We start from the raw sequence: 25551 nt of genomic DNA, 5'->3' as shown, positions 1-25551 counted from the left end.
TTGGCCATCCTTGTTGTTGGGTGAATCAAAGTTGTCCAGGAAATGTTGGAACACTTGCCTTTCATTCCATTCTCCGTTCTGATATTTCTGATGACATTTAGGATTGTAAACCCCTTTAAGGTCTTCAACAGTTATAACACCATCACCTGTTTTGTCCATTTTATGAAAGGCTTCTAGTATAACTTGTTTACGAGCATTGGACATTGGAGGCTGTGGAAATGAACAGACACATTGAGACTGGTTTACTAGAGGAGTTGAGAATCTTCACACAATATAACTGGGATAGGGTAAGAGGGCATAGGATGACCAAGGGAACTGACAACTGAGGACAAACTTCCTAGAACTATTCACAAGCTTCTCTTCTTCAACACAGTCTCTGTTGGAGAGCTAGCCAGCATCTCCTTCTTGTACCACCCCAGACCCTAGATGAATTTCTATTCACCCAGCAATCTGGAGACTTTTTCTGAGCAGGCGATCTGACTCCTATCAGAATGAGTGAATAGTCACTAGTAGGGGGCTAATTTGGTTTCCCACCAGAGTGCTCCTTCCTCTATCCGCAAAGGGGGTGCAGGTGTACTCACTCAGATTCTCTCCTGCACCAATTTCAGGTTGGCTGCTGCTACCAGGCATCAGCTGAGCTGCTCCTTCCCTACCCGTGCTCGCTCAAGGGGCAAGTGAGTCCCGAGTATTTTGCCTTTCCTGATCCAGGCTCACAGGCAGGCCCCATCCCAATAGGCCTCCTGGCAGCCTTCTTCCTCCAGCCTCACATCTTCCTCCTACTTTCTACACCTCTCCCACCACCACACTCCTCCTACGGAGCAGGCTCCTACACCTTTAAGGGAGTCCTGGCCCCTTGTCAAGCCTTCTGTTGAGGAGAGGTCCCTTAAGGGTGCAGCCAGCCACACCTCAGATCCACACACTGCCTTCAAGGCCCTCCTCCAAAAGCCTCTGTCAGGAAATAAATATCCAGGTATAGAGACGTCCTGGATTGAGGAACTCGTGCAAGACCCCAGGTGCGCATGCACGAACGAACTTTCGTGCACGAAGCGAACTTTCGTGTACAAATGAATACACATGCATGAACGAACACACTTCCATATGTGCATTGGCCTCAGGAGGGCTACTTAAGCTGCACAATGGCATGGAGTCCTTGCCGCTTGATCTACTATGTTCCCTGAAGCATCTGATACCTATTCCTGTGTTGACTTCCTGATACCGACTTGATCTACCTCTGACCTGCCTGAATGCTGCCTATCCTGACCCCTCGCTTGTCTCTGGATTTCATCTTTGCTCCCTCTGTTTATCCGCCCATCTGCCTACTATTACCAACCCTGGCCTAACCTTGACTATTCATCTGCCTGCTGTATTGTACTTTGATGTGCCTGTCTGTTGCCGACCTAGACTGCCTGACCCTGCTCTTCTGCATCAGAACCTGCTGTCTTGTGCCTGCCTTCTGTTCTAGTCTTCCACCAGCACAGCCTGCTCTACAGCTACGCACCGCCTGCTCATCAGCGAGCAAAGCCTGTTCTTCTGCAAAGCACAGCCTGCTCTTCAGCAAAGCCCAGCCTGCTCTACAGCAACGCACATGCTGCTCTCCTGCATCCTGCAATGGAAGACCAGTCAGGCACTCATGCCCACTCTGAGCTGAGGTGCTCCTTTCACTTTACCAGGGCTCCTGAGTCGGACCTGTAGGAGAAGCCTACCTCCACACGTCAGGCTCCACCACCAGGTATGTTACAGCCTCAGAGCAGGGGGAAATTCCAGAGGAACTGTCCTGCAGAGTCTCTCAGCCCTGGCCGCACCTGAGCTGAGAACAAGCTCCTAACTAACCACTGGGATCTAGCTCCCCCTAGCTGGACTAGGAGGGTACTACACAAACTATGGTTCTTGCATTTTAAGATATGTGGCCAATAGACCTGTATTTGCAGCCCCAGGCATTCACATCACAAAGTACACTGTACATGGCTATAGACATGTAAATGCTAATACTTGGGTTCACACTTGCGCTTATAGGCAAATTTTTCCTCATGCAAATTTTTGAGTTCAGGAAAGCACATCTATACTTGAGGACTCTCAAACAGAATAGTTTTGTGTGTATCATTCCTATAAAATCACCAAATGAGTTAAATAAGCCAAGGTGAATTTATTCAGAATGGTAGCAAGAATCTTGCTATTTTAACCAGGCTGTCTAAGCAGTAATAAACTTTTAAAATCTTCATTTCATACTTTTTTTTTTGTATTTCAATGGTTTTTATTAATTTATAACAGTTTACACAGGAGCAACAAATCAAACACGCCCACGCAGGGGCTATCAATTGCACATAAAAAATTAGAAATTTTGAAAAATCAGTGCTCTAACACCAACAGAGCAAAAGGTATGCCCACGCAGGGGCTATCAATGGTACTTAAATAACAAAAAATTAGTATAACACCGATAGTAACTCAAACTAAAGGCAGCTATCCACTGCCACACCAGAAAAAAGAAAAAAAAAAGAAAAGGAAGGAGGAGTACAAAATAAAAAGATAACAAAACCAAGAGCAGGGATCCAAGAACGCCAATGCCGAACAACATCACATCCCCAGACTAGCCGGGGGGGGGGGGGGGGGGGGAGCGTGGGAAAGGCATATTGCAACCATGGCTCCCATATTTTCAAGAATTTACATTGGGAGTCGTTGCAGATACTCGACATCTGTTCATTGAGCATCATAGTGGTCATATGATCCCGCACCCCCTGAAGAGGGACAAACGGGCTCTTCCAGGCCTGAGCAATTGTTCTAGTGGCTGACAAATCAAAGAGGAAGCCAACATCTGCTGATGAATCAAGAGGCCCGGTATGGGACAATGAAGCAAAGCATACCGAGCATCCTGTCGTATAGAGAGATGGAACAAGGTGAAAAGGAGGCCAAACACACGAGACAAAAAACTAAGCAGTCTTGGGCATGACCACCAGATATGCAATACATCACCACGATGGCCACAGCCCCGAAAGCATCGATCACTGCAAGCAGGGTTTGCCTGGGCCAAAAGAGCCAGAACCCAATACCAATGAAACAATACTTGGTATGCCGCCTCCAGCGTGGTCGTATTAAATGAACATTTGTCTATAAACGACCAGGCCCTATTCCTGTCCTACAGATCCACGACTGCCCCCAGGTCGCGCTCCCACTGAACAACATATGAAAGAGAAGTATGCGTCGTGCGCCTGTTCAAAGCTACATAAAGAAGGGAAATAAGGCCTGGGGCGCCCGGACGCTGTTGGCAAAGCAGTTCAAAGGCAGATTTCTGGTACGGGAAAGCAGAAGTGCCCTGCAATGAGATCAGCCAATGCCGCAATTGAAGGGAACAAAAAAATTCCGCCGGAGGGACATCCCGTGACTCCCAAAGAAAATTCCAGGTAGGGAAGAACCGGGAAGTCAAAAAGTGTCGCACCTGCGAAAAACCATTTGCCACCCACCAAGAAAACACCCTTGGTTGATCTAAACCCGGTGGGAAGAGAGGGTTGTTAGTAATTGGGAGCAAAGGCAAGAAAGGTGACATCAGGCCACTGGAGTAACGTACCGAGTCCCATACGTGTAAGCCATGGAGCAAAATTGGACTCAGTGCCGTAGGGCGCAGGGCAGGGGGAAGCCATAGAAGCGTTGATATTGCAATAGGGGCACAATTAGGTAGTTCCAGCAGGACCCAGAGAGGAATGTCTGAGGAAGCATGCAACATAGACAGCGGGGCAATCTGGCTCGCCTGATCATACTTAGTTACATTAGGAACCCCAAGACCACCCTGGAGTCTATGAACAAAAAGCGTAGTTCTGGAGACTCTGGGGCATTTATCGGCCCAGATAAAACACATAATCTTCGCCTGAATCAACCGAAGAAAATGAGGAGCAACCCGCACTGGGAAGGTGCGAAAATAGTATAACAATTTCAGTAAGATGGTCATTTTCACTGAATTAACCCGTCCTATCCAAGACAGGTGTGGAAATTGCCAAGAATGCATAAGAGAAGACACAGAGAGAGAGCTAACAGGGTTGCAAATTTCTTATAATAGAGACCGAAAAAGCCATCGGGACCTGGGGTCGCAGTGGACCGTAGAGATTTGATAGCTTGGAGCACTTCTGATAAGGAGACATCGGCGTTGAGGGTCATCTGCGCTGCCTCGGATAATTCAGGAAGTTGGAGGTCTTGGAAGAATGCTTCTGCCTGAGCCACAGGGAAGGTATCTGGTTTAGCGTAAAGGCGTGAAAGGAAGTCTGCAAAACAGGAGACAATTTGCTGGGGATTAGAAGTACAGCCACCCACGGGAAGTCGCCATCAGATCGGTTTATGGGGTTTCCCCACAGAATTGAGTTTCCTGGCCAGCACCGGACCCGGCTTATTAACACAGGAATAAAATTTGTGTTTGGTCCAACACAGGGCCCGTTCTGCCTCCGAAGAGGCGAGTAGGTCCAACATTTATGGGGCGAGGATGGGAATGACTTCCAACGAGCATCCGCAGAGGCCAGCAGAGAATGAAGCGCCAAAAGTCTGCGCCCCCGCTTCCGAACCACCGCCAGCTGTATAACATGACCCCGCACCGTGGTTTTATGTGCCTCCCACAGGGGCACTGCCGAAGAGACAGATCCTGAGTTTTCCGTGAAGTATATGCGTAAGAAAGATTCTATTTGTTGGCAGGTAACCTGAGTGGTCAATAAAGAATCATGAATGCACCAGTGAAAGGGGTGCCATACTGACTCAGAGAGAGCCAGGAGGAGTACCAGGGGATCAAGGTCCGACCAGAGCGAGGAGGGAATAGCTATCCGCCTGACCAAGGGAAGCTGCTGAACATGCATGAATATCTACAAAATCTGTCATAAGGGTTGGAATAGAATGTAAAGTTGCGCACAGTTGGGTGAAGTTCCCTCCAGAGTCCGCCAGCCCCGCCGTCCTCAAAAGAGAGCGCATACGTTCCTCTAGCACTAAGTCGTGAGAAGGGGCCACCCCCCGGGCATAGCGCCTATCCAATGTGGAATCCAAGGTAACATTTGAATCTCCCAAAAGAAGAAGACCCTTGGAGTGTCGGGAAACAATGATGCAAAGATGAGAAAAGAATTTATGCTGAAACCGACTGGGTGCATAGTAAGAGGCAAAAGTAACCTCCTGATCCCAGAGGATGTCCTGCAGATGCAAATACCTACCCGTGGGCTCAGCTATATTCTGAGCACAGACAAAAGGAATATTGCGTTTGAAAGCTATCAGTACACCCCGGAGTTTCTCAGGAGCTGAGGCTGTGTAAAAGGTAGGATAATGAGGCGAAAGATACTGTGGAGCGGAGAACTGAGAAAACCTGGTCTCCTGTAAACATACCACGTCGATTTATTGCGATTTGAGGTGATGAAAAAAACTTTAGCCTGCTTCTGAAGAGGTGAGGCCATGGCGGTATCAGCACAGCACGTTCAGCAGAAAAAGCATAGGTCAGCCAACAATTTCCACTCCCAATGGCGTTCGGACCATGGTGTCCCGAAACCCTGCAAACAAAACAAAAAAAACAGAGAAGAAAAGAAAACAAGAAAGGAAAAAAGGGAAATGACACAAGAAGTATATACAACAGTACAAACGTGTCATGCCAATGGTGACATGCATCCTCCTACACTTGAAGGATACCAGTTGGGGGTAGCTCTACCACCGGACACATGGCTGCAAATGGAAACATCAAAAACATGAGCCCTCAGAGGACAAAAAGGCAATAAACACAATATAACGGGGTACCAAAGTAATAAAATATGAGTCCCAGAAGTGAGAACATCCATGGTAGCCTCCCCATAGAAACCCAGCTAAACTTGGGGGCCAACCCCCTCCAGGAAGGGCCCACACAGACCAAGTGGTCTCCCACCCACCTCCCAGTAGGACTGACACCCAACCCGGGCCCACCAGGCCAACCTCCCACCCCGGGGCCCAAGGGAACCATCACCTCATCCCACCAACGGGAACCCGAACAACATTACTCGGACCCGTGGTAGGCCAAAACAGCAGAAAGTCAAAATCCGCAAGTTCAGGAGGAGACCCTCCCTCCCCCTACTCAGGGATGGAAGCCAAGGGAACAGGGCGAATCGGGTCCAACCTGGAACGCTAACAAACTGGAAAATCCCTAAGGGCCAAACTCACAGTCCCATCAGGAAAGTCCAACGGTGAAACACAACGCGGGCGATCCAAGATACATCTTCAGCCCGGAGAAGAGCAGGACAGACTTGATCGTAGATGGGTCTGAGGGACAGCTCTCTTCCTGTTGGACGACCGCTCCCAGAGACGGCCCTGGTGAAGCGGCTTTGCCGGGGATCCGAATCAATGAGCTGGGCTCTGAGTAGCGGCTTCCGGAGAAAGAAGGTGCAAAGATTCCAGGAGAGAGTGGGCCTCCTCCGGCGTGGAAACCGAGTGACTGCGGCTCCGGTAGTTGAAGGTGAGGCGGAACGGAAAGCCCCAGGCGTATTTAATTCTGCGGTTCACCAGGACCGAAGTGAAGGGCTTCAACTGGCGGCGCTTCTGAAGAGTGGTCTGGGAGAGGTCCGTGAAGAGCTGGTAGCTATGCCCCTGGAATCTGAGGTCTGGCTTGTTTCTGGCCACCAAGAGGATAGTTTCCTTAGTGCGGTAGTAAGTGAACTTGATGATAATGTCCCTCGGGTGCCCATCTGGTCGCCTGGGGCCCAATGCACGGTGAATGTGGTCAAATTCGAGCCGGTCAATGGGAATGGCGGGCGTCAGCTCCTGAAACAGAGCAGTAGCGGTGGAGGTGAGATCTGTGATACCCCTTAACCGCAAATTGCAACGGCAGGAACGGTTTTCTAAATCCTCAAGCTGGAGCAGCACGTCCGCTAATTCTTTCGTGAGGTCACACAAGTCCTGCTCGTGACTTTCAATGACCGTGGTCGCAGCATTCATTTTATCCTTGAGATCCTTCGTCCGATTTCCCAACTCCCGAATTTCTCACGAAAGACGGCCAGTTTGCAGGTAGCGGAAGACAATTCTGACTGCAGCATGGACTTGAAGCGGCGCAGGAGCACAGCATCCCTCAGACCTGGGGTGTAAGACCACAGGGATGCTTCTGATGCCAGTTCATCTTCACCTCTGAGATCCGGCCCACCCACGGGTAGCGGCGGCGGTTGACCCGAAATCGAAGCCGGTGGCTTCAATTGCGGCCTGCGGCGGAAGACGCGATCCCGTGGCCGGGGCTCTGGAACTCTTGCGGCAGACCCAAAATCAAGGCCGCGGCTTCATTTGCGGCCTCTGGCGGGTAGCCCGCGAAATCTGGACCGGCCTGCCGGGCACTGGAGGAGTGGGAGGCTGCTGTTTTTTTGGCCATCGAGGCACAGGGGGCCAGGAGAGGTTGGAGGGAAGGCCAAACCCCCCCCCCCCCCGGGCTAAAAATCGGTCGATGTGCCAGTGGCCAAGCAGCAGGCTTAAATAGCAGCCATTCTTGAAGCTGCTCACGAGCGCCCCCCATTTCATACTTTTAAAAAGAAAAACACGTAGGCCTCATGCACACTAGGCTCTACTGAAAGCCTTTCTCCTGACAGGAAAAAGCAGTGTTAAAAACTGTCCTAAAGCTGCCTTTTTCAAATGTGTTTAAGTGTATTTAGACGCAGTCAGGTACGTCAAATATTTAGGTGTTTAATTATTTCATATTATCCAAGATTAATTTATTCTGGCCACTGTAATTAATGAATTAGGATGCATTTACATGTCTTTAGGCATGTCATCATTTTTTTTTCTAACCAAATGCTCCTTTCCTGAACATGATTTTGGTGTGTTTAGATTTCTGCCCCTAAACGCCCTTGTCTCTAAACTCTAAACGCCCGTGTGCTCATAGGCTAACAAAGCATTTAGGGGCAGAAAAACAAGCCAAACGACTAAAAAACGGGTGTTTGACAGCTACAGTGTGCATGAGGCCCTACAGATTTCTAATTATTATTATAATTATACAGGATTTATATAGCGCCAACTAGGGGCGGACTGACCATTTGGAAACTTGGGCACTGCCCGAGGGCCCGGGGTCAGTAGGGGGCCCCATGAGATGCCCCTGGTACCTTTTTCATAGGCTTTTTTGAGTTTGGGCAAGGACACAGGGGCCCCATGATCCCCTATTGCCCGGGGGCCCCATGAGTTGTCAGTCTTCCCCTGGCGCCAACAGTTTGTGCAGCACTTTACAAAAAGAAGGTAGACATTACAGTTACAATATAATTTGGTACAAGAGGAAGCAGAGGGCCCTGCTTGTTAGAGCTTACAATCCAGGAGGAAGGGTTGAGTGATACAAAAGGTAATAGTCGTGGGGAGCTGAGCTGATGGAGGAAATAAATGGCGATTTACTAGGTAGAAGCAGGATAAACTTCTTTAAAGAGAAACGTTTTCAGGGATCGTCTAAAGGTGGATAGATTAGGAGACAGCCGGAGAGGTTGGGGTAGAGAGTTCCATAGGATGGGAGAAGCTTGGGAGAAGTCCTGGAGGCGAGCATGGGAGGAGGTGACACGGAAACTAGAGAGCAGAAAGTCTTGGGAGGATCGAAGAGAGCGGTTTAGTTGATATTTTGAGACCAGGTTGGTGATATAGCTGGGAGTACACCACCAGCACCACTTATGAATTATGTTTACATTTCATTCTCCTAGCTTAATGTATTTCTGTTTAAAAATTATACACATTAGAGAATATTGCTCTTTTAACACATCTCTTTGAGGCCTCACCTATAGATAGATTTTGTAGCTATCTGCATGTCATCTGCATTGTGGCTGCAAAGCAGCAAAATGCTATTGCATTGGTTTTTTTTTTTTTATATATTCTTTATTTACATTTTCAAATATGCATAGAAAGGATGGGGTCAACGGAGAAAACAGGAATGGGGTACAAAACACCTAAGGTGGGTATAGGAATGGAGTAACAAACGTGGGGATGATATTGTTAAATAATGTCTGACATTTAGCAAAAACATAGTATAGATGCCAAGGTACATTCTGTCAGATGTTAATGTAATAATTAGTCACACTACTAATCTAAAACAGAACTTATGTTGATTGATAGTTGGCAATATCCTTTGCTAGTTAGATTAGGGCTAATTATGGATCCATGAGTGTTGCCTTGATTTTTTAATGATAAACAATTCTTAAACACCCTACGTGTATCCCTTTTTTGTTTCTTTTTTCTTTTTGCATTTCCCCTTATTCTTTTATTACTTTTCTACCTCTTTACTATCCTAATGCCCTTCTCTTATGCACTACTAGTGATCTGGAAACTGGCCTGGATTCAGTTTGTGGGAATTTGTGAACCCAGCTTGAAATTCGCAAAAGCTGTACATAGCCCCCCAAAAAATTGCACGGGTAGCTGGGGGACATTCCCATGGGGGACAATGCACAATTTGTTTAAAAAACACCTTTCAGCAAGTCTTTTAATAAGGTTTAAAGGTCAACTTTACAGTTCCTTTAAATACCATGCCTGGGGGATGCCTTATACCTGCACATGAAGCGGTGCAACTGTACAATGGACTTCTGCAAAAGTGATATTTAGAAAATAAATTATCTACTGCATAAGGGCCTGGTATGGATTTTGAAGTAGGCTCCACGCGTTCTTTTTTTATTTAAAGAGACAGTTTCACTGTCCCTGTCTCTGCAACTCACTGTTGTGTGTACCTAGCAGGGTAATGTTGGGTTAGGTTTTTTCAGTTTGATACTGAGGATGTGAGTGGCCATTTTGTGTGGGGAGTTTTAGATTCTCCTTTTATGCTGGATTTGCCTTATACCATATGCATTTTTAAGTTGACCACATGTGGGAATCCTTCTTGAGCTATACAGGGAAATGTTACCAATTTAATATTTCTTAGTTTTGTTCTTTATTATTTGAATAAAAGCTTGATTTTACAAATAAACATTTTATACAATTTTACGAAGCAAGCCCAGCATTAGCTCTCTACACAATGCTTCTGCAGAATTTCATATCCTCCTTTTTCTGTTAAGATTATGAGAGACAGCTTTATCCCTATTCTCACTCATTCTGCTATGTGTTTTATAATATGTAACACTGTTAGATCTAGCCATTATACAAGCTATTCGGATTTATTCCAAGCGTAGCAGGAAGCCAACATTCTGTGACCTTTTCTTGTACTTCTTGATGGTTACAGTTAATAAATATAAAATACTGTATGTATTACTTTACAAAAAGAAAAAATCAATAATTTAATTTTTTTTAATCCAGAATATAGTATACACAGAAAATGTATACAAAACACTGTACAAAGAAAACACTTACCCTGATTGTGTTCAAAAACTCGTCAAAATTGATAGTTCCATTTCCATTTCTGTCAAATCTCTGAAAAATGTCTTGCACTTCTTCTGGGAGCAGGGGAACTCCATAGTTCTGCAGCCCTTTAGAGAATTCTTCTAGGTCCAAAGAGTTACTATAGTTATCATCCATTATTCGGAAAGCCCTGTATTATATTAGAAAGCAAAATTTGATGTATTTTCAGTTAAGGGTTCTTTAAAGCTAAAAGGTAAGGAATAAGTTATAAGTTCAGCAACTACCCATTATTAGGAATTTCTGGGTTCAATTTGCAAACTGTTTAGCAAATCTTGTTCGAAGTAATACAATTTTGAGGCAAACCCTATTAAATTCTATGGGGGAAGGGGGGGGTGTGTGTTGATAAATTCTGTCAATATGTAGGGCTAGTTAGAAAGATGTTGCCCAACCAAAGGCAATGTGTTCTGTGCTAATGGCAAAAAAAACCAAACTAACAGTATTTTCCTATAGAAAATTTTTTGCTCTCACAGCTCCAAACACACACGGACAATATATTCTGCTAGGAGCCCAACTTTTTATAGAAAGAGGGCTGGGTTATGCATTCTTTCAAATTATTGGCTATTGTGACTCAGCTGACAATGTCAAAAGCTATACATTGCACTTATAGTTTCTGGCAATAAATCTTTGAACTTTTTGGTCTAGGAATTTGCCATGAACCCATGGTAGCACTCAACCCAAACTATCCATCTCTCCTATGAGATATATAACACTTAATGAAATGCAATTTAATGCTATTTGTCAAATAGGAGCATATTTGAAAAACAGAGCAAATCTAGACACATTCTTGTGCATAGATTAGTTTATTCTCATTTTGGCACCTATAACATTGTGCAATGCCAGGTAGAGGGGGCCATTGTCAGGAAGGTAGAATTAGATGCAAATTAATGAATATAATAGCAAATGTGGTTTTGTTATGTGGCAAATCAGTAATTTGCCACTATATAAATATATCCTATAGTTCTATTGCTGTTATTCATTTCTATATTTAAGGCATATTAGGTTTAAAGCTTTAAGTGAAACTGCAGACCAGACCTTATTCAAGACTTGGATAGATTGGAGAAGGATTACAATCTTTTGGCAATTTTTATTGCTGTGCCCCATTTTGGGCTCCCATTCTCATTTTCTGTCCTGGTGAAAATTGATTCCAGGATAGATAGTGAAGGAAAATCTAACATTTTACAGTTGTGACAGGAACAGTTGTAGAAGGGAAATCTTCCAATGTGGACACCTGTTTCTGCGACAACTGTCAAAGGTGGGCCTTTCCTTCTATTTTGAAGAGATTTTCTCATACTTGTTTCTCCTGGACAGGAGGTATGACACTATTTCCACAATGGGAACAAAGACAAAAATAAAAACTTGTCATAGGTTCTAAATGAGGACATTGCATCCAAACGGGCAAAAACTATTTTGAGCTAGAGTTCTTCATAAAGTTTTATTAGGTCACATTCTTGCATTCTTTTTACTGGTCCTAAACACCAGTAACCTGGTGTTTTTGAACACCCCTTTCCTCTCCCTGATCACAACCTCATCACTTTCACAGTATCCTTGTCTTCAACCACCTATCTCTCAATTCAACCACCTATCTCAATTCAACCACCTATCTCTTCGATTACCTGTAGAAACCATCTACACTTCAATCCATCTCTTTTCTACTCTGCAGCTGACCACCTCTATGACAAAATCTTTCCCCTCTCCTGTCCTAACCAGGCCACTTGCTCACTACACAACGTATCAACCGCGGCCATTACAACCTTGGCAGACTGATGACACCAGATATCTTAAGAGACACAGACATGCACTAGAGCGATTGTGGCATAAAACCAAATCCCAGCAAGCATTTACTCTATATAAATCTGCCCTCTTAAAATACAATTCCCCCCTCCATGCTGTCAAACAAGCCTACTTTGTCACTCTCATTTATACTTTGTTATCCAGTCGTCATCATCTTTTCTCTACTTTTAGCTCTCTACTTTCTCCACCACCACCTCCACGCAGTAACTCACTCACTGCTCACAAGATTGGCAATCACTTCAAAAACAAAACTGATGCAATTTGCAGGGACATCTCCACTGCACAGATATCTATGCCATTCAACATACAGTATGTTGTACAATACCACCCTCACTATTTTCTTCTTTTGACTTTACTACTACTGACGAGGTCGCTAAAGTTTTCTCCGAAGCTCACCTTACCACCTGTCCACTGGACCCCGTTCCCTCACAACTACTACGGTCACCCTCTTCTTCTATGCAATGCTCACTAACTCACATCTTGAATCTCTTTCTCTCCACTGGCACCTTCCCTTCCCCTCTAAAACATACACTGATCACCCCCATACCTTAAATGCCCTCAATGAACCCCACCAGCCTGAACAACTTAAGACCCATTTCATTGCTCCCATTCACCTCTAAACTTTTTGAATGCTTAGTCTACAATCGCCTGAGCTCCTACCTCACTGACAACAACCATCTTGACCTCTTACAGTCTGGCTTTCACTTACTCCACTGAAACAACTCTACTAAAACTCACTAGCGGATTACTAGCTGCTAAAACCAATGACCCCTACTCCATACTCACACTACAAGACTTCTCTGAGGCCTTTGATACTGTTGACTACTCCCTCCTAAAAAAACTCCACTCTCTTGGCCTTGAAGACTCTGCTCTCTCCTGGTTCTCCTCCTACCTATCACAGCTCTCCTTCCATGTTACCTATAACTCTGTTTCCTCCTTTCCACTTCCTCTTTCTGTAGGGGTCTCCCAAGGTTCTGTCCTCGGACCCCTCCTCTTCTCCATACACGTCCTACCTTGATCACTTGATAAACTCTAATGGCTTACAGTACCATCTCTATGCTGATGACACTCAAATTTATCTCTCTACTCCTTGCCTCACTCCTTCAGTCCCCTCCTGCATTACAAATTTATTAACTGACATATCAGCCTGGTTGTCACACTGCTTTCTTGTACTCAATCTTTCTAAAACTAAGCTCATAATATTTCCTCCTACCCGTGCTCCATCCCCTGACTTCTTCATCAAGATCGACAATACAACTTTTAATCCCTCCCCTCATGCCAGGGTACTTGGTGTAATCCAGGACTCTGACCTGTCCTTTCAGCTCCAAATCCAATCGCTGTCCACACCTTGTAGACTTCACCTCCGTTACGTCTCCAAAATACACAGCTTTTTAACCATTGAAACCACTAAGCAACTTATTCACTCCCTGGTTATCTCTCAACTTGACTACTGTAACTCCCTCCTCACAGGCCTACTTCTTTGCAGGCTACCCCGCTTTAGTCTATCATGGATGCTGCTGCCAGACTCATCCACCTTACCAATCGTTCAGTGTCCGCCACCCTTCTCTACCAATCCCTCTACTGGCTTCCCATTGCCCAATGAATAAACTTCAAAACATTAACAATAACATACAAAGCCATTTACAACCAATTTTGTCTCCAGATATTACCTAAACAGCCCTCTCTTCTCCATCCAAGACTGCTTGCTCTCTAGTTCCCTTTGTCTCCTCCTCCCATGCTTGTCTACAGGACTTCTCCAGAGTCTCTCCCATCCTCTGGAATTTCCTACCCCATTCTTTCCAGCTATCTCCTACTCCATTAACTTTTATGTGATCTGTGAAAACTCATCTCTTCAGGGAAGCCTATCCTGCCTTCAGCTAATAATGGAATCTTTTTTTTTTCTCCCATCAGTTCATTCCCCACAGTGATTACCATTTGTTCCACCAGCCCCTCCCTAATAGAATGTCAGCTCTTAGGGCCCTCCTAACCCTTTTGTTTTGAATTTATATTGTTGCTGTATTGTCTCACTTTATATTGTAAAGCACTGCACAAACTGTTGGCGATATATAAATCCTGTATAATAATAATAATAATAACAATCTAATACCAAGCCTGCCATTTTACAACTCTCTCCACTGGATACTAGCTGCAGTCTGATTATGTAGATCATTCAGAAAGAAATCATTCACATTGCTGTCCTATTCCCACTGCAGATTACAAAAAGAATGGCATGTAGAACAACTGAAAATTCAGAGAGAGATAGTTTGCAGGACACAGAATGATTGCCAAGACACTGAAGCTCCATACAGGCAATGTTGGAGTCCTGGTAAATTCTGTTTTGTACACTGTGTGCGTGTCCTGGATAACAGCAAGATTTTTAAGCTAATAACATTGTGTAAAAATTTGTAAGGTGTCTAATATACAGTATCTATATAGTTTCACACTGATTTTGATATATTTTGGATACATAAAGTTTTATCTCCTGTTAAAAAGCAAAAAAATATTTATTTTGTTTTTGTTTTTACCAATGCAGCTGTTCGCAAAGCACAATTCCAGAAATGTACCATACAATATTATCAACTGCCTTCTGTCTGGATATCAAAATTAGTGATTTTTATGTAACATAGTAAAGTGCTAAAGTCCAAAGCAAATGTTCAACTTGATGTTTTCCATTTTGACATTTTAGGTTCAGGTAATTCAATATTTCTTGTACAGTATTTTCTTATTTAAAAAGATTCAGTTCTTACCTGTGAGGAAAACTTTATCACCCCCACACACAAGTATTTGCAATTTCTGTGATCAAGGGTTATTGATCTGCTGGTAAATAGTCATCCGACCAGTGACATCATTTTACAACAAAGATTTATTCTTGCTGTTTACAATGGGCTTTTAATTTAATCTTGCACTTATTTGGCATTAAAGTCAAGTTTCAGTTTTGGCCCTAAACAGATCCAAGTGCATTCTAGAAGTTTTGTGATCAAAAAAATGCATGCATATTTAGATAATGATCCTATCTGCATGATGATGGTGTAGTCTGGAGCCCTTTTTGTAACTGAACAAGGGTCCAATATGAGAGAAGACACATACATTGATATCAAAACACAGATTTAAAGGGCTGCACAGGGACCCATAAGACAATGGGATTGATTTACTAAATGCAAAGACTTTGCACTTTGTAAGTGCGGTTGCTCCAGAGCTTAGTAAATGAGGCAAAGCTCGTCTGACTTTCATCATCCATTCATGTGCAAGCAAAAATGCAGTTTTTTTATTTGTCTTGCATATGAATGGGTATTCTTTGCAAAGTAAAGCCTCAACTCATTTACTATGCTCTGGAGCAACTGCACTTTGCAGAGTGACACTGCACTTGCAAAATGCACAGTCTTCAGTAAATCAACCCCAATGACCTGGTCATCACAATTGTTACCTTTGGCTAGCTCTGAATCATTTTGAATATAGAAAGCAGTAACAGGATAAAATGTCTCTCTGTGCTTTTTTATTAAATGCCCTATCACCAAAAGTAAGCAATTTTCAAAATACACGGGCAGGAAGAAACAGTTGGAAAGATAATAAATATTAAAGCAGAGCTCCATTCAAAAGGAGAAGCTCCACTTGCATGCCTCATCCCCCCCTCCGGTATCACATTTGACTTCCTTTGGGGGGTAGCGGGTACCTGGTTTTGACAGGTATCTGCTCCCACTTCTGGCTAAGTTTGCTGTGGCAAACTGCCCTGGAAGTTCGCTCCCCCCTTCCTTCCCCCACAGCCTTCTGGGACAATTCACAGGACTCAGAGGACTGCAGACCAATCACATTCACGCATTTGCAGTAGGAAATCTGCTGTGAAGCAGCAAGGCTTCACTGCTGGTTTCTCTTAGTCAAGATGGCGATTGAAGAATCTGCTCCGGTGCGGACACTACTGGATGCCTGGACAGGCAAGTGCCCTCAGAATGAAAGTCAGCATCTACAGTATTTGTAGCTGCTGACTTTTCATTTTTTTTTGGGGGGGGGCCAACTCCTCTTTAACATGTTTGTAATAAGTTGTCTTGGTCTGTTTACCTTCCTAAGCCTTTAATTCCAGACGCTCCTCTTGCAAGGCACTGAAGTCTTAGCTTCTCCACAGGATCCTGGCATTGTGCAATCTGGCGTCGTGCCTTGGTCATCATTTCTTGTTCCAGCTGGGATACTGAAGCCATGACTTTGCAAAAGCAAGATGAGTTAAAATGTGTGAACAGTACAGAACTAAACTTTAATCTTAGATAAAGATGAATTTCAGACAAACAGCTAAATAAACACTTGAAATACATTCTGGAGCTGTATTAGGATCTACTAATTTGTCCAGTCAGTCCTAAGATTTACAGTCTTGTCAGGCACAGCCAGTTCGGTCATATCAATTTTTTTTATTACTGCAGTTAAAGAGAACCTTCAGTCCGGGAAAAAAATGAAAAAGCAGCAGCTACGAATACTGTAGCTGCTGACATTTAATAAACGTGCACTTACCAGTCCAGGGATCCAGTGCTGTGCTAATGCAGGCTGGTTCTTCGGCGGTCTTTGGGTTCCCAAAGATTACATCTTGGATGTAATAAGTCAGTTGTGACTTCCTCCAGCTTTACAGCCAGCACCCCACTGCCCATGCACAGGTTGCTCTGCACTTTTTGAATGGACCTGCAGCCTCCTGGGACCTGTGACGTGTCCTAGAAGGTTGCGGGCAGGGAGAGGGGGCCGAACTTCCATTCCATTTGTCTAGGCAAGCCAAGCATAAGTGGGAGTTGATACCTACCAGAAATAGGCAGCTGGAGGGTGGTAGAGGATCATGAGGAGGAAAAGCAGAACTCTCCTTTTCAGGTGAAGTTTCGCTTTAAGAAACATGCTGTACAATCTGATTGCCTCAGGGGTACTAATCTTCTTTTCCAGTGTGAGAGCTACTCTACAGGGATATACAAGAGGCTGATTTCAGAAGCTTAAACATTGAACTCAAGGCAAACATATAGGTATGCAAAAAAAATAGGCAAGTAGGAACTGAGTTGCCTGCTAATGGATTGATATTTTACCAATTCAGTCCTGAGATTTAAATAGACTGTGGACACCACCCAGCCCCAAGCTGCTGACTGGACAATGAAAAAGAAGCACCAGTCTGATGAAGTGTGTCGCTCTGTTCGCTCTGCTCTCTCCTCCTATTAATTGTTCCTTTTCAATTTACTGGCATACAGCTCACCTGATTGGCTTCTAGCACACCCAATATGAGTGCTGAAAAAGTGCTGAACTCAAATCAAAACAGACACTTAACAATAAGAACATTAATATATATATAATGATCTATTAATAAATACAGACCTTTAGGGCTCTGTGCACACTACAGTAAAAAAAAACTAGTGCTCTTGGCAAAAAACCCCCAGAAAATATCCTATCGAATACATACCGTAATTTTCCTTTCCTCATGGACTGCATGGCAGCATACGTATGGGTTAGTCCCGCCCTCTCCTATAGGATCCCACTCCCATAAATCTTTGCTTCTCGCCAGAGGCCATGTTCCAAAACTAGCCTACTAGTGGTATTGGGAGGATACTCCTGCTGCCACGGAGTCCATCAGGAAAGGAAATTTTCAGTTTTCCTGACAGACTCCATGGCAGCATACGTATGGGAAGTAACTAGCCATACACACACAGGTGACAGTTGCTCAAAGACTTTATTTTGCCCCATCAACCAACAGGACTTTCAAACCAAAATTAACAGAGAATAAGGAGGCAGGCTGTACACAATAATGAGCCATGAAAATGTTGAGGACCATGAGGCCGTTCTGCAGATCATCTCAGGGGCGACATGCCGAGAAGCCACCCAGGACGTAATCACACTTCTGGTTGAGTGTGCGATCACCGCCTCCGGAGGCACCAAGCCCTTAGTTCTGTATGCTATTTGGATGGCCTGGACAATCCAGGCCGCGATTGACCTGGGAGACGCCCGGTCTCCTTTACTCTTCCCATGGAAAAGGATGAATAGAAGGATGCTGTGACCTGCATGCATAGCCTTAAGGTCTCACCTACGTCCAAGGGGTGAAGGTCATCGACTCCCGAGGCTCTAAATGTTGGCAGGACAATCTTCTGGTTCTCATGGAAGACTGAGGTCACTTTAGGATCAGAATCTAGCATAGGGATGAGGACCACTCGATCCGGTAAGAATTTAAAAAACTGTTTTTTCAGCCAAGGTACCCGATTTAAGAGACTCTTAAGAGACTCTTTTTGCCAATGTAACCACCACCTGAAAAGATTGGTGGTTGCTCCCTCACTATGGGTGGACCAGCTGATTCTGGAACACCTGCAGAGGACAAGCGGAAGGTCCCATTTTGGGAACCATGGTTTCTTCTGGGGCCTCAACCTTACTACCCCTTTGAAGAATTGCTGAACCTGAGAGTGGTCGACCATGATACTCCAGTGAAGGCCGAGACAGCTGACACTTGAACTCTAAGGGTGCTGACCAAGGGCAAGTCCAGGCCTGACTGCAGGAATCCCAGGATATCCTGAACCCTCAGATTACTAAAGGATCTGCCCGCGGTCGCGATATAGTCCACAAACTTACACCAGACTCTTCCATAGACCCTAATGGAACTTGGTCTTCTGGCATTCATCAGGGTAGCGATGACTTCAGCAGGACACCCTAAAGCCTCCAACCTCCCCCTGTCAAGAACCAGACCATTAGATGAAGTCGGGCTCGGCAAGGGTAAAGAATAGCCCCCTGCAACAGCAGATTGAGAGGGAGAGGAACCGGATCCCAAAAGCTGAGCTGCGCCAGTAACGGAAAACATGGTCTTTTCACCCACTATGGAATTACGGCCACTACCTCCACTGCTTCTGCTCTAAGCCTCTGAAGAAACCTGAAGATGACAGGGACTGGGAGAAATGAATAAGCCATGCAAAACTTCCACTGATCTGTCAGAGCATCCAACCTGAAGGCCTGGGGACAGTGATTCCTGGTGTAGTGCATCCCCAGTTTGCTGTTGTACAGGGAGGCAAACAGGTCTACTTCCAGACTGATCCCGAGGGTCAGTATCCACTTGAAAACTTCTGTGTTGAGAGGCCACTGTTTGTTGTCCAATTGAACCCTGGATAGAAAGTCTGCTTGTGAGGTTTGGACTCCGGGGACGTATACTGCCGATATGTTGGACAGGTTTCTCTAAGCCCAAGCCATGATTGGCTCTACTTCTTGCAAGAGGGACAGGCTGTGGGTCAACACTGCCGTTATATTGTCAGACCTCAGGAGGACTGCTTTGCCCAGTGTTAGGTGCTGGAAGGCTTGTAGGGCACAGAGCGCCACTCATAACTCCAAAACGTTCGACCCCAACCTGTGTGAAGGAAAACTCCATCTGCCCTGAGCTATCTCTGACTGACAGAGAGCACCGCATCTGACATCCGTAGTGATTGTTACCCAGGAGATGGGTCAATCAAGTGGCAGTTGAGCAGATTCTTCCGCTGCAGCCATCAAGGAAGGCTCTCCTTCATGGATTGAGATATGTAAATGACCTGGCCCAAGCTGCCTGGATTCCACTGTTGAAGAAAGCCCTTCTGGAAGGGTCGCATTCTTCACTGTGCCCACTTCACCATTGGTACTGTGGACACCATGGTGCCAATGATTTTCAGGCATTGGAGGGCCCGAAGGTGTGAGGAAAACAGGGCACGTAGTATTCGGCTCCGGATCTCTTGAATCTTCTCCACGGGCAGGGAGATGGTGGGGCTAATCATGTCGAAATGAGCCCCAAGGAATATTAGAGACTGCGTAGGCTTCAACTCCATATTCAGCAGCCACCCGAACTCGAGAAGGGTCAAGATGACGTGGGTCCTGTGCTGTAGTAGCTGTTCTTTGTCCTGGGATAGTGGGAGTAGGTCATCTAGGTAGTGGTGCAGCCGAGTGCCTCTGGTTCTAATCAGGGCCATGACTGCCGACAAGACTTTTTAAAACACACGAGGCGACGTTGAAAGCCCAAAGGGGAGACACACGAACTGGAGATGCCGATGGTCCACAGCAAACCGGAGGAATCTCTGAAAATCTCTTGTAATGTGCACATGAAAGTAGGCATCTTTCAGATCTATAGACAGGAGTCAGTCGCCTGGTTAAATTGCTTGTTGAAATGTGAACAGAGTCTCCATCTTGAATTTTGGCTGCCTGATAAAGGCGTTTAGATGGGTGAGATCTATGACCGGCCTCCAGGCCCCATTTCTTTTCTGGAGCAAAAAGAAGGCGAGATCATGCCCTGAAATTCCTTGCCCTCCAGAACCGGCATGACAGCACCCTGCACCAGCAGAGAGTCCAGGTAGCACAGCAGGATTTCCCTCCTTTCTCCTGAATGTGGAAGGGCCGTAGGGGTAAACTTGAGATGAGGAAGGCTTTTGAACGCCCAAGCATGCCGTAAAGACACTGTGCTGATGGCCCAGGCATCCCGGATTGAAGCCGCCCAAACATGCCGAAAATGGCGAAGGCATGCCCCCACCTGGCCTGTCTGAGCGGGCCCAATATCAAAAGGACTTTGTGACTTCACAACCTCCAGAGATCGATCCCTTAGAGGATGTCTGAAAAGATGACCGGCTTCTCCTCTAGCTTCTCTTGAATTTGCGACCTGGCTTGTAGAGGCACACAATCCTAGCCCATTCTGAGCCTTGACTTCTGGGCTGAGCCCTCTTCTGGCCTAGCAGACACCTCCTGCCTGTAGCTGCGGGTGCGACTAGTCCCAATTTCCTTCAGAGACTCTTGAACGACCCGTCTGACCAAAGCCTCTACCTGTTGATTGGCACTTTCTCTCTTGCCAGTCAACCGTGCAAAACAGTCACATAATGACCTGTCATCAGAAATCTGAGATTCGCACCCCCAGAAAATGTTCCTACTGGAGCGGCTGGAGAGCCCCTTAACATGATGCCTGGAGGAGGAACAAGAGCTTCTTCTATGAAGCCTGGAGCTGGAAGGAGACCTGTGGTGTCCGGATTTAGAGGAAGAGTGACGGTGCCGAGACCTGGAAGCACCTCCACATTGTGTGCCGTATAGTGCCAATGAGACCTAGAAGGGCTGACAGTGAAAAAAAAAGACACAGAACAGGGCATAGTTAAAAGCTACAGAAAAGTGCCAATGGGGGATAAAGCCGCCCAACTGTACCTACTGCGCAGGGAATAGCCACAAGGAGGCGGTGACACATCCATACCAGGTCAGCTGCGAAAGCAACCAAGCTGTAGAAAAAAAAAACATGACATGCAGAATCTCAGCAGACCACCAGGGGGGGCAGGACGGAGCAGGTACTGACCTTCACAGTGGACCACAGAACTTGGGGAAGCTGCCGCATTCAGCCCGCAAGATTTCCCAAAGAAAAAAGCTTTAACAGCTGTTTAAATTTGGCGCCAAAGATATGACATCACCGACCACCGTACTGTGCAAGCGCCAAACTCCATGATGCCCGCGCATGCATGAGCACCGCAATCTTGCCGCACTGCGCACGTGCGCAACCAAACCTTGTTCTGAGGCCAGCTCACGCATGCGCAGTGCACCGGAGGCCGCTTGGACCAGGAAGCAGCAGACTCCGGCGTACCAAGGAAAGCCAAAGGAAGAAATAAGGAAAAAAAATGAGACCAGAGGGCACTGCTTACCAGCCCTGCACAGCCACGACCGCCTGCCTTGGGGACCGCCTCGTCCGTTCGGGGCACTACATGGCCACCCGCTGGCAGTAGGCTATCCGGCCCAAGTTGCTGCTCATCCGCCATTGAGCTTTTCCAGGCACTGACCTCCTGCTCACCCATTTCCACCCTGCTATTAGCTGGAATTTTTGAGGGGACTCCTGCTCTGCCACTCCAGGCACCACATCCATCCTCCACGTCCAATACCCCGCCTTTAGCTGGTCACCTCACATCTCCTGGAGAGGCTCGCAAGGCCTTGGTCACGGACCATCTTCTATGCGGGAACCAGGTAAGACTTGCACTAGGTCCATAGGAGGAGGACAAAAAAGGAACACGGCCTCTGGTGAGGAGCAAAGATTTATGGGAGTGGGGTCCTATAGGAAAGGGTGGAACTAACCCATACGTATGCTGCCATGGAGTCTGTCAGGAAAGCTATTTTGAGCATTTTTTGTGTTAGCTTTAAGGAGCTTTTAAGAGCATTTAGCACTTTTTCTGCCAGAAAAATGCTCTCAAAAATGAAAAACTGTTTTTTTTTTCTGCCTATGAACTGAGCTTAAAAAAACACCTCTAGACTACCTAATGTTCATGGACACATAGGATAACATTAGTTGCTTCTACAGGCAAAATGCTAAACTCCTCTGGGAGCAGCGTTTTTTAAAATCAGTGTGCATGGAGCCTAAATATTTAATGAAGGGAAGTAAGGATAGGGTTATTACCTATAGTGTTCAATTAAATGCTAGCATTTTTTTTCTTAAAGTATGCTAGAAAATGTTACTTTCTGCTGCAGTCAGCATTACTGCTCTCCTTTCTTTAAATTGTAAAAAAAAAGTTAAAGATGGTAATAAGCAACAACCAGCTAATAAAACCATAGCAATAGAAACCATAACACAAAACCACTGCTCATTTATTAAGCCACTTGGATGTTAGTGACTATCTGTCACACTGGGACCAATTATGCATGCTATTTTTTTTTATTTGCGAAGGTGGAAGGCAGAAAAGTGTAATCTTGCTATTATTACTTGGTCACATGCAGTATATATTAATATGATGGCTACGTAGTATTTTTTTTTTAATTACTAATTGTGGCTCTTCAACTCTAGTCTGCACTGTTGTTTATTATTTTCAAACCTTCATACAGAGAACATGAAGAATGGGATAATGAATGTGTAAGGAACTCACAGCATAAGCAAGAACCTGTCATGTGACAGATACCATGTAAACAGAAGAAAGTAAGGGAAGGAAATAACACGAGCATATACAAATAGAATTTTGCGGGGATCGGAAACTTGTAGTTTTTCCTTTGGATAGGTATAACATAGATGCTCAGACAGATGGAATGACTCAGCTTAATGTTTCTTGGTTTTTGTTGCTAGTCACTTTCTGTTGGTGTATTGTTCCTTCTTGCATCAATTCCCATGTTGATATATGTGTGTGTTTTCATCTAGGAATATAGAGTTTGGCTAATATAAATAGCAAAAACATTTTACTGTTTTAATTCTTGAGGGATTTTATGTACATTGAGTTTACATATACCATAATTCTGCATATAAAGTATATATCCACAACAGGCTATAAACAGGCTGAAGATTTGTTACATAAAAAGGTAGCTACCTCATATGAGTTGAGTAATTTACAACAAAAAAATAATTTTACTGAAATTACTTTTGGATTTTAATTAGTGGTACATATGTGGATATTTGTACTGAAATTTTAATTTATGTAAGTAGCAGGTGCAAACGGGGCTGGCTTTAGACCTTAGGTAGCCCAGAGCACTTTAGGTTCAGTGGGTCCCTAATACACTGGAATTGAATTATATGACAAATTACCAAATTTACACATCAAAGTCCATTTATTGTGGTCATTGGAACTGACAATTTATACATACAGCGGGGCAAAAAAGTATTTAGTCAGCCACCAATTGTGCAAGTTCTCTCACTTAAAAAGATGAGAGAGGCCTGTAATTGGCATCATAGGTAGACCTCAACTATGAGAGACAAAATGAGAAAAAAAATCCAGACAATCACATTGGCTGATTTGGAAAGAATTTATTTGCAAATTATGGTGGAAAATAAGTATTTGGTCAATATCAAAAGTTCATCTCAATACTTTGTTATATATTCTTTGTTGGCAATGAGAGAGGTCAAACGTTTCCTGTAAGTCTTCAAAAGGTTGGCACACACTGTTGCTGGTATGTTGGCCCATTCCTCCATGCAGATCTCCTCTAGAGCAGTGATGTTTTGGGGCTGTCGCTGGGCAACACGGACTTTCAACTCCCTCCAAAGGTTTTCTATGGGGTTGAGATCTGGAGACTGGCTAGGCCACTCCAGGACCTTGAAATGCTTCTTACGAAGCCACTCCTTCATTGCCCGGGCGGTATGTTTGGGATCATTGTCATGTTGGAAGACCCAGCCACGTTTCATCTTTAATGCCCTTGCTGATGGAAGGAGGTTTGCACTCAAAATCTCACGATACATGGCCCCATTCATTCTGTCCTGTACATGGATCAGTCGTCCTGGTCCCTTTGCGGAGAAACAGCCCCAGAGCATGATGTTGCCACCCCCATGCTTCACAGTAGGTATGGTGTTCTTTGGATGCAACTCAGCATTCTCTCTCCTCCAAACACGCCGAGTTGTGTTTCTACCAAACAGTTCTATTTTGGTTTCATCTGACCATACGACATTCTCCCAATCCTCTTCTGGATCATCCAAATGCTCTCTAGCAAACTTCAGACGGGCCCGGACATGTACTAGCTTAAGCAGGGGGACACGTCTGGCACTGCAGGATCTGAGTCCCTGGCGGCGTAGTGTGTTACTGATGGTAGCCTTTGTTACGTTGGTCCCAGCTCTCTGCAGGTCATTCACTAGGTCCCCCCGTGTGGTCCTGGGATTTTTGCTCACCGTTCTTGTGATCATTTTGACCCCACGGGGTGAAATCTTGTGTGGAGCCCCAGATCGAGGGAAATTATCAGTGGTCTTGTATGTCTTCCATTTTCTAATTATTGCTCCCACAGTTGATTTGTTCACACCAAGCTGCTTGTCTATTGCAGATTCAGTCTTCCCAGCCTGGTGCAGGTCTACAATTTTTTTTCTGGTGTCCTTCGACAGCTCTTTGGTCTTCACCATAGTGGAGTTTGGAGTGTGACTGTTTGAGGTTGTGGACAGGTGTCTTTTATACTGATAACAAGTTCAAACAGGTGCCATTGATACAGGTAATGAGTGCAGGACAGAGGAGCCTCTTAAAGAAGAAGGTACAGGTCTGTGAGAGCCAGAAATCTTGCTTGTTTGTACGTGACCAAATACTTATTTTCCACCATAATTTGCAAATAAATTCTTTCCAAATCAGCCAATGTGATTGTCTGGATTTCTTTTCTCATTTTGTCTCTCATAGTTGAGGTCTACCTATGATGCCAATTACAGGCCTCTCTCATCTTTTTAAGTGGAAGAACTTGCACAATTGGTGGCTGACTAAATACTTTTTTGCCCCACTGTATATAGAAAGGTAAATGAGTTACAACATATGGATTTTTATCCACTAACCACTTAAATATATAAAACAGAATATAGAGGATGGTCTAGCCTCAAAGTGCACTTCCACACAAAATTTTGGTAACTGGAATGAAAGTGGTTTGTGGGCGTTTTCTCACTAACTTATCATCTTACATACATGCAATCGTAGGCAAAATTCCTTAAGGGTGTAAGCGTTTAATGCGTGCTTGAGACACCATTTTTCTTTAAACTGATACAATATATCTGAGTGTAAACTTTTACAGATGATTGGGGGTAAAATATTGCTTCCCAAGAAAATGACGTCC

At 44.9% G+C, this 25551-nt stretch overlaps 1 protein-coding gene across 1 annotated transcript in view; it reads right to left on the bottom strand.

The window, feature by feature from the left end:
• Nucleotides 1–25551, bottom strand: part of CAPS (calcyphosine) — a 67707-nt gene that overhangs the window by 9991 nt on the left and 32165 nt on the right. The window contains exons 3-5 of the mRNA XM_089675747.1: nucleotides 16153–16291; nucleotides 10261–10438; nucleotides 1–210 (exon numbers count right to left, since the gene is read on the bottom strand). Of these exons, the coding sequence (XP_089531873.1) occupies nucleotides 1–210; nucleotides 10261–10438; nucleotides 16153–16291 (527 nt within the window). The remainder of the gene's footprint in view (nucleotides 211–10260; nucleotides 10439–16152; nucleotides 16292–25551) is intronic.

This window comes from Staurois parvus, unplaced genomic scaffold, assembly GCF_062004578.1.
Source record: "Staurois parvus isolate SC_StPar_1 unplaced genomic scaffold, SC_StPar_1.0 ptg000013l, whole genome shotgun sequence".
Classification (NCBI taxonomy): Eukaryota; Metazoa; Chordata; class Amphibia; order Anura; family Ranidae; genus Staurois; species Staurois parvus.
Note: the sequence above shows the minus strand (reverse complement) of the source record. Positions and strands in the feature narration are given on the sequence as shown.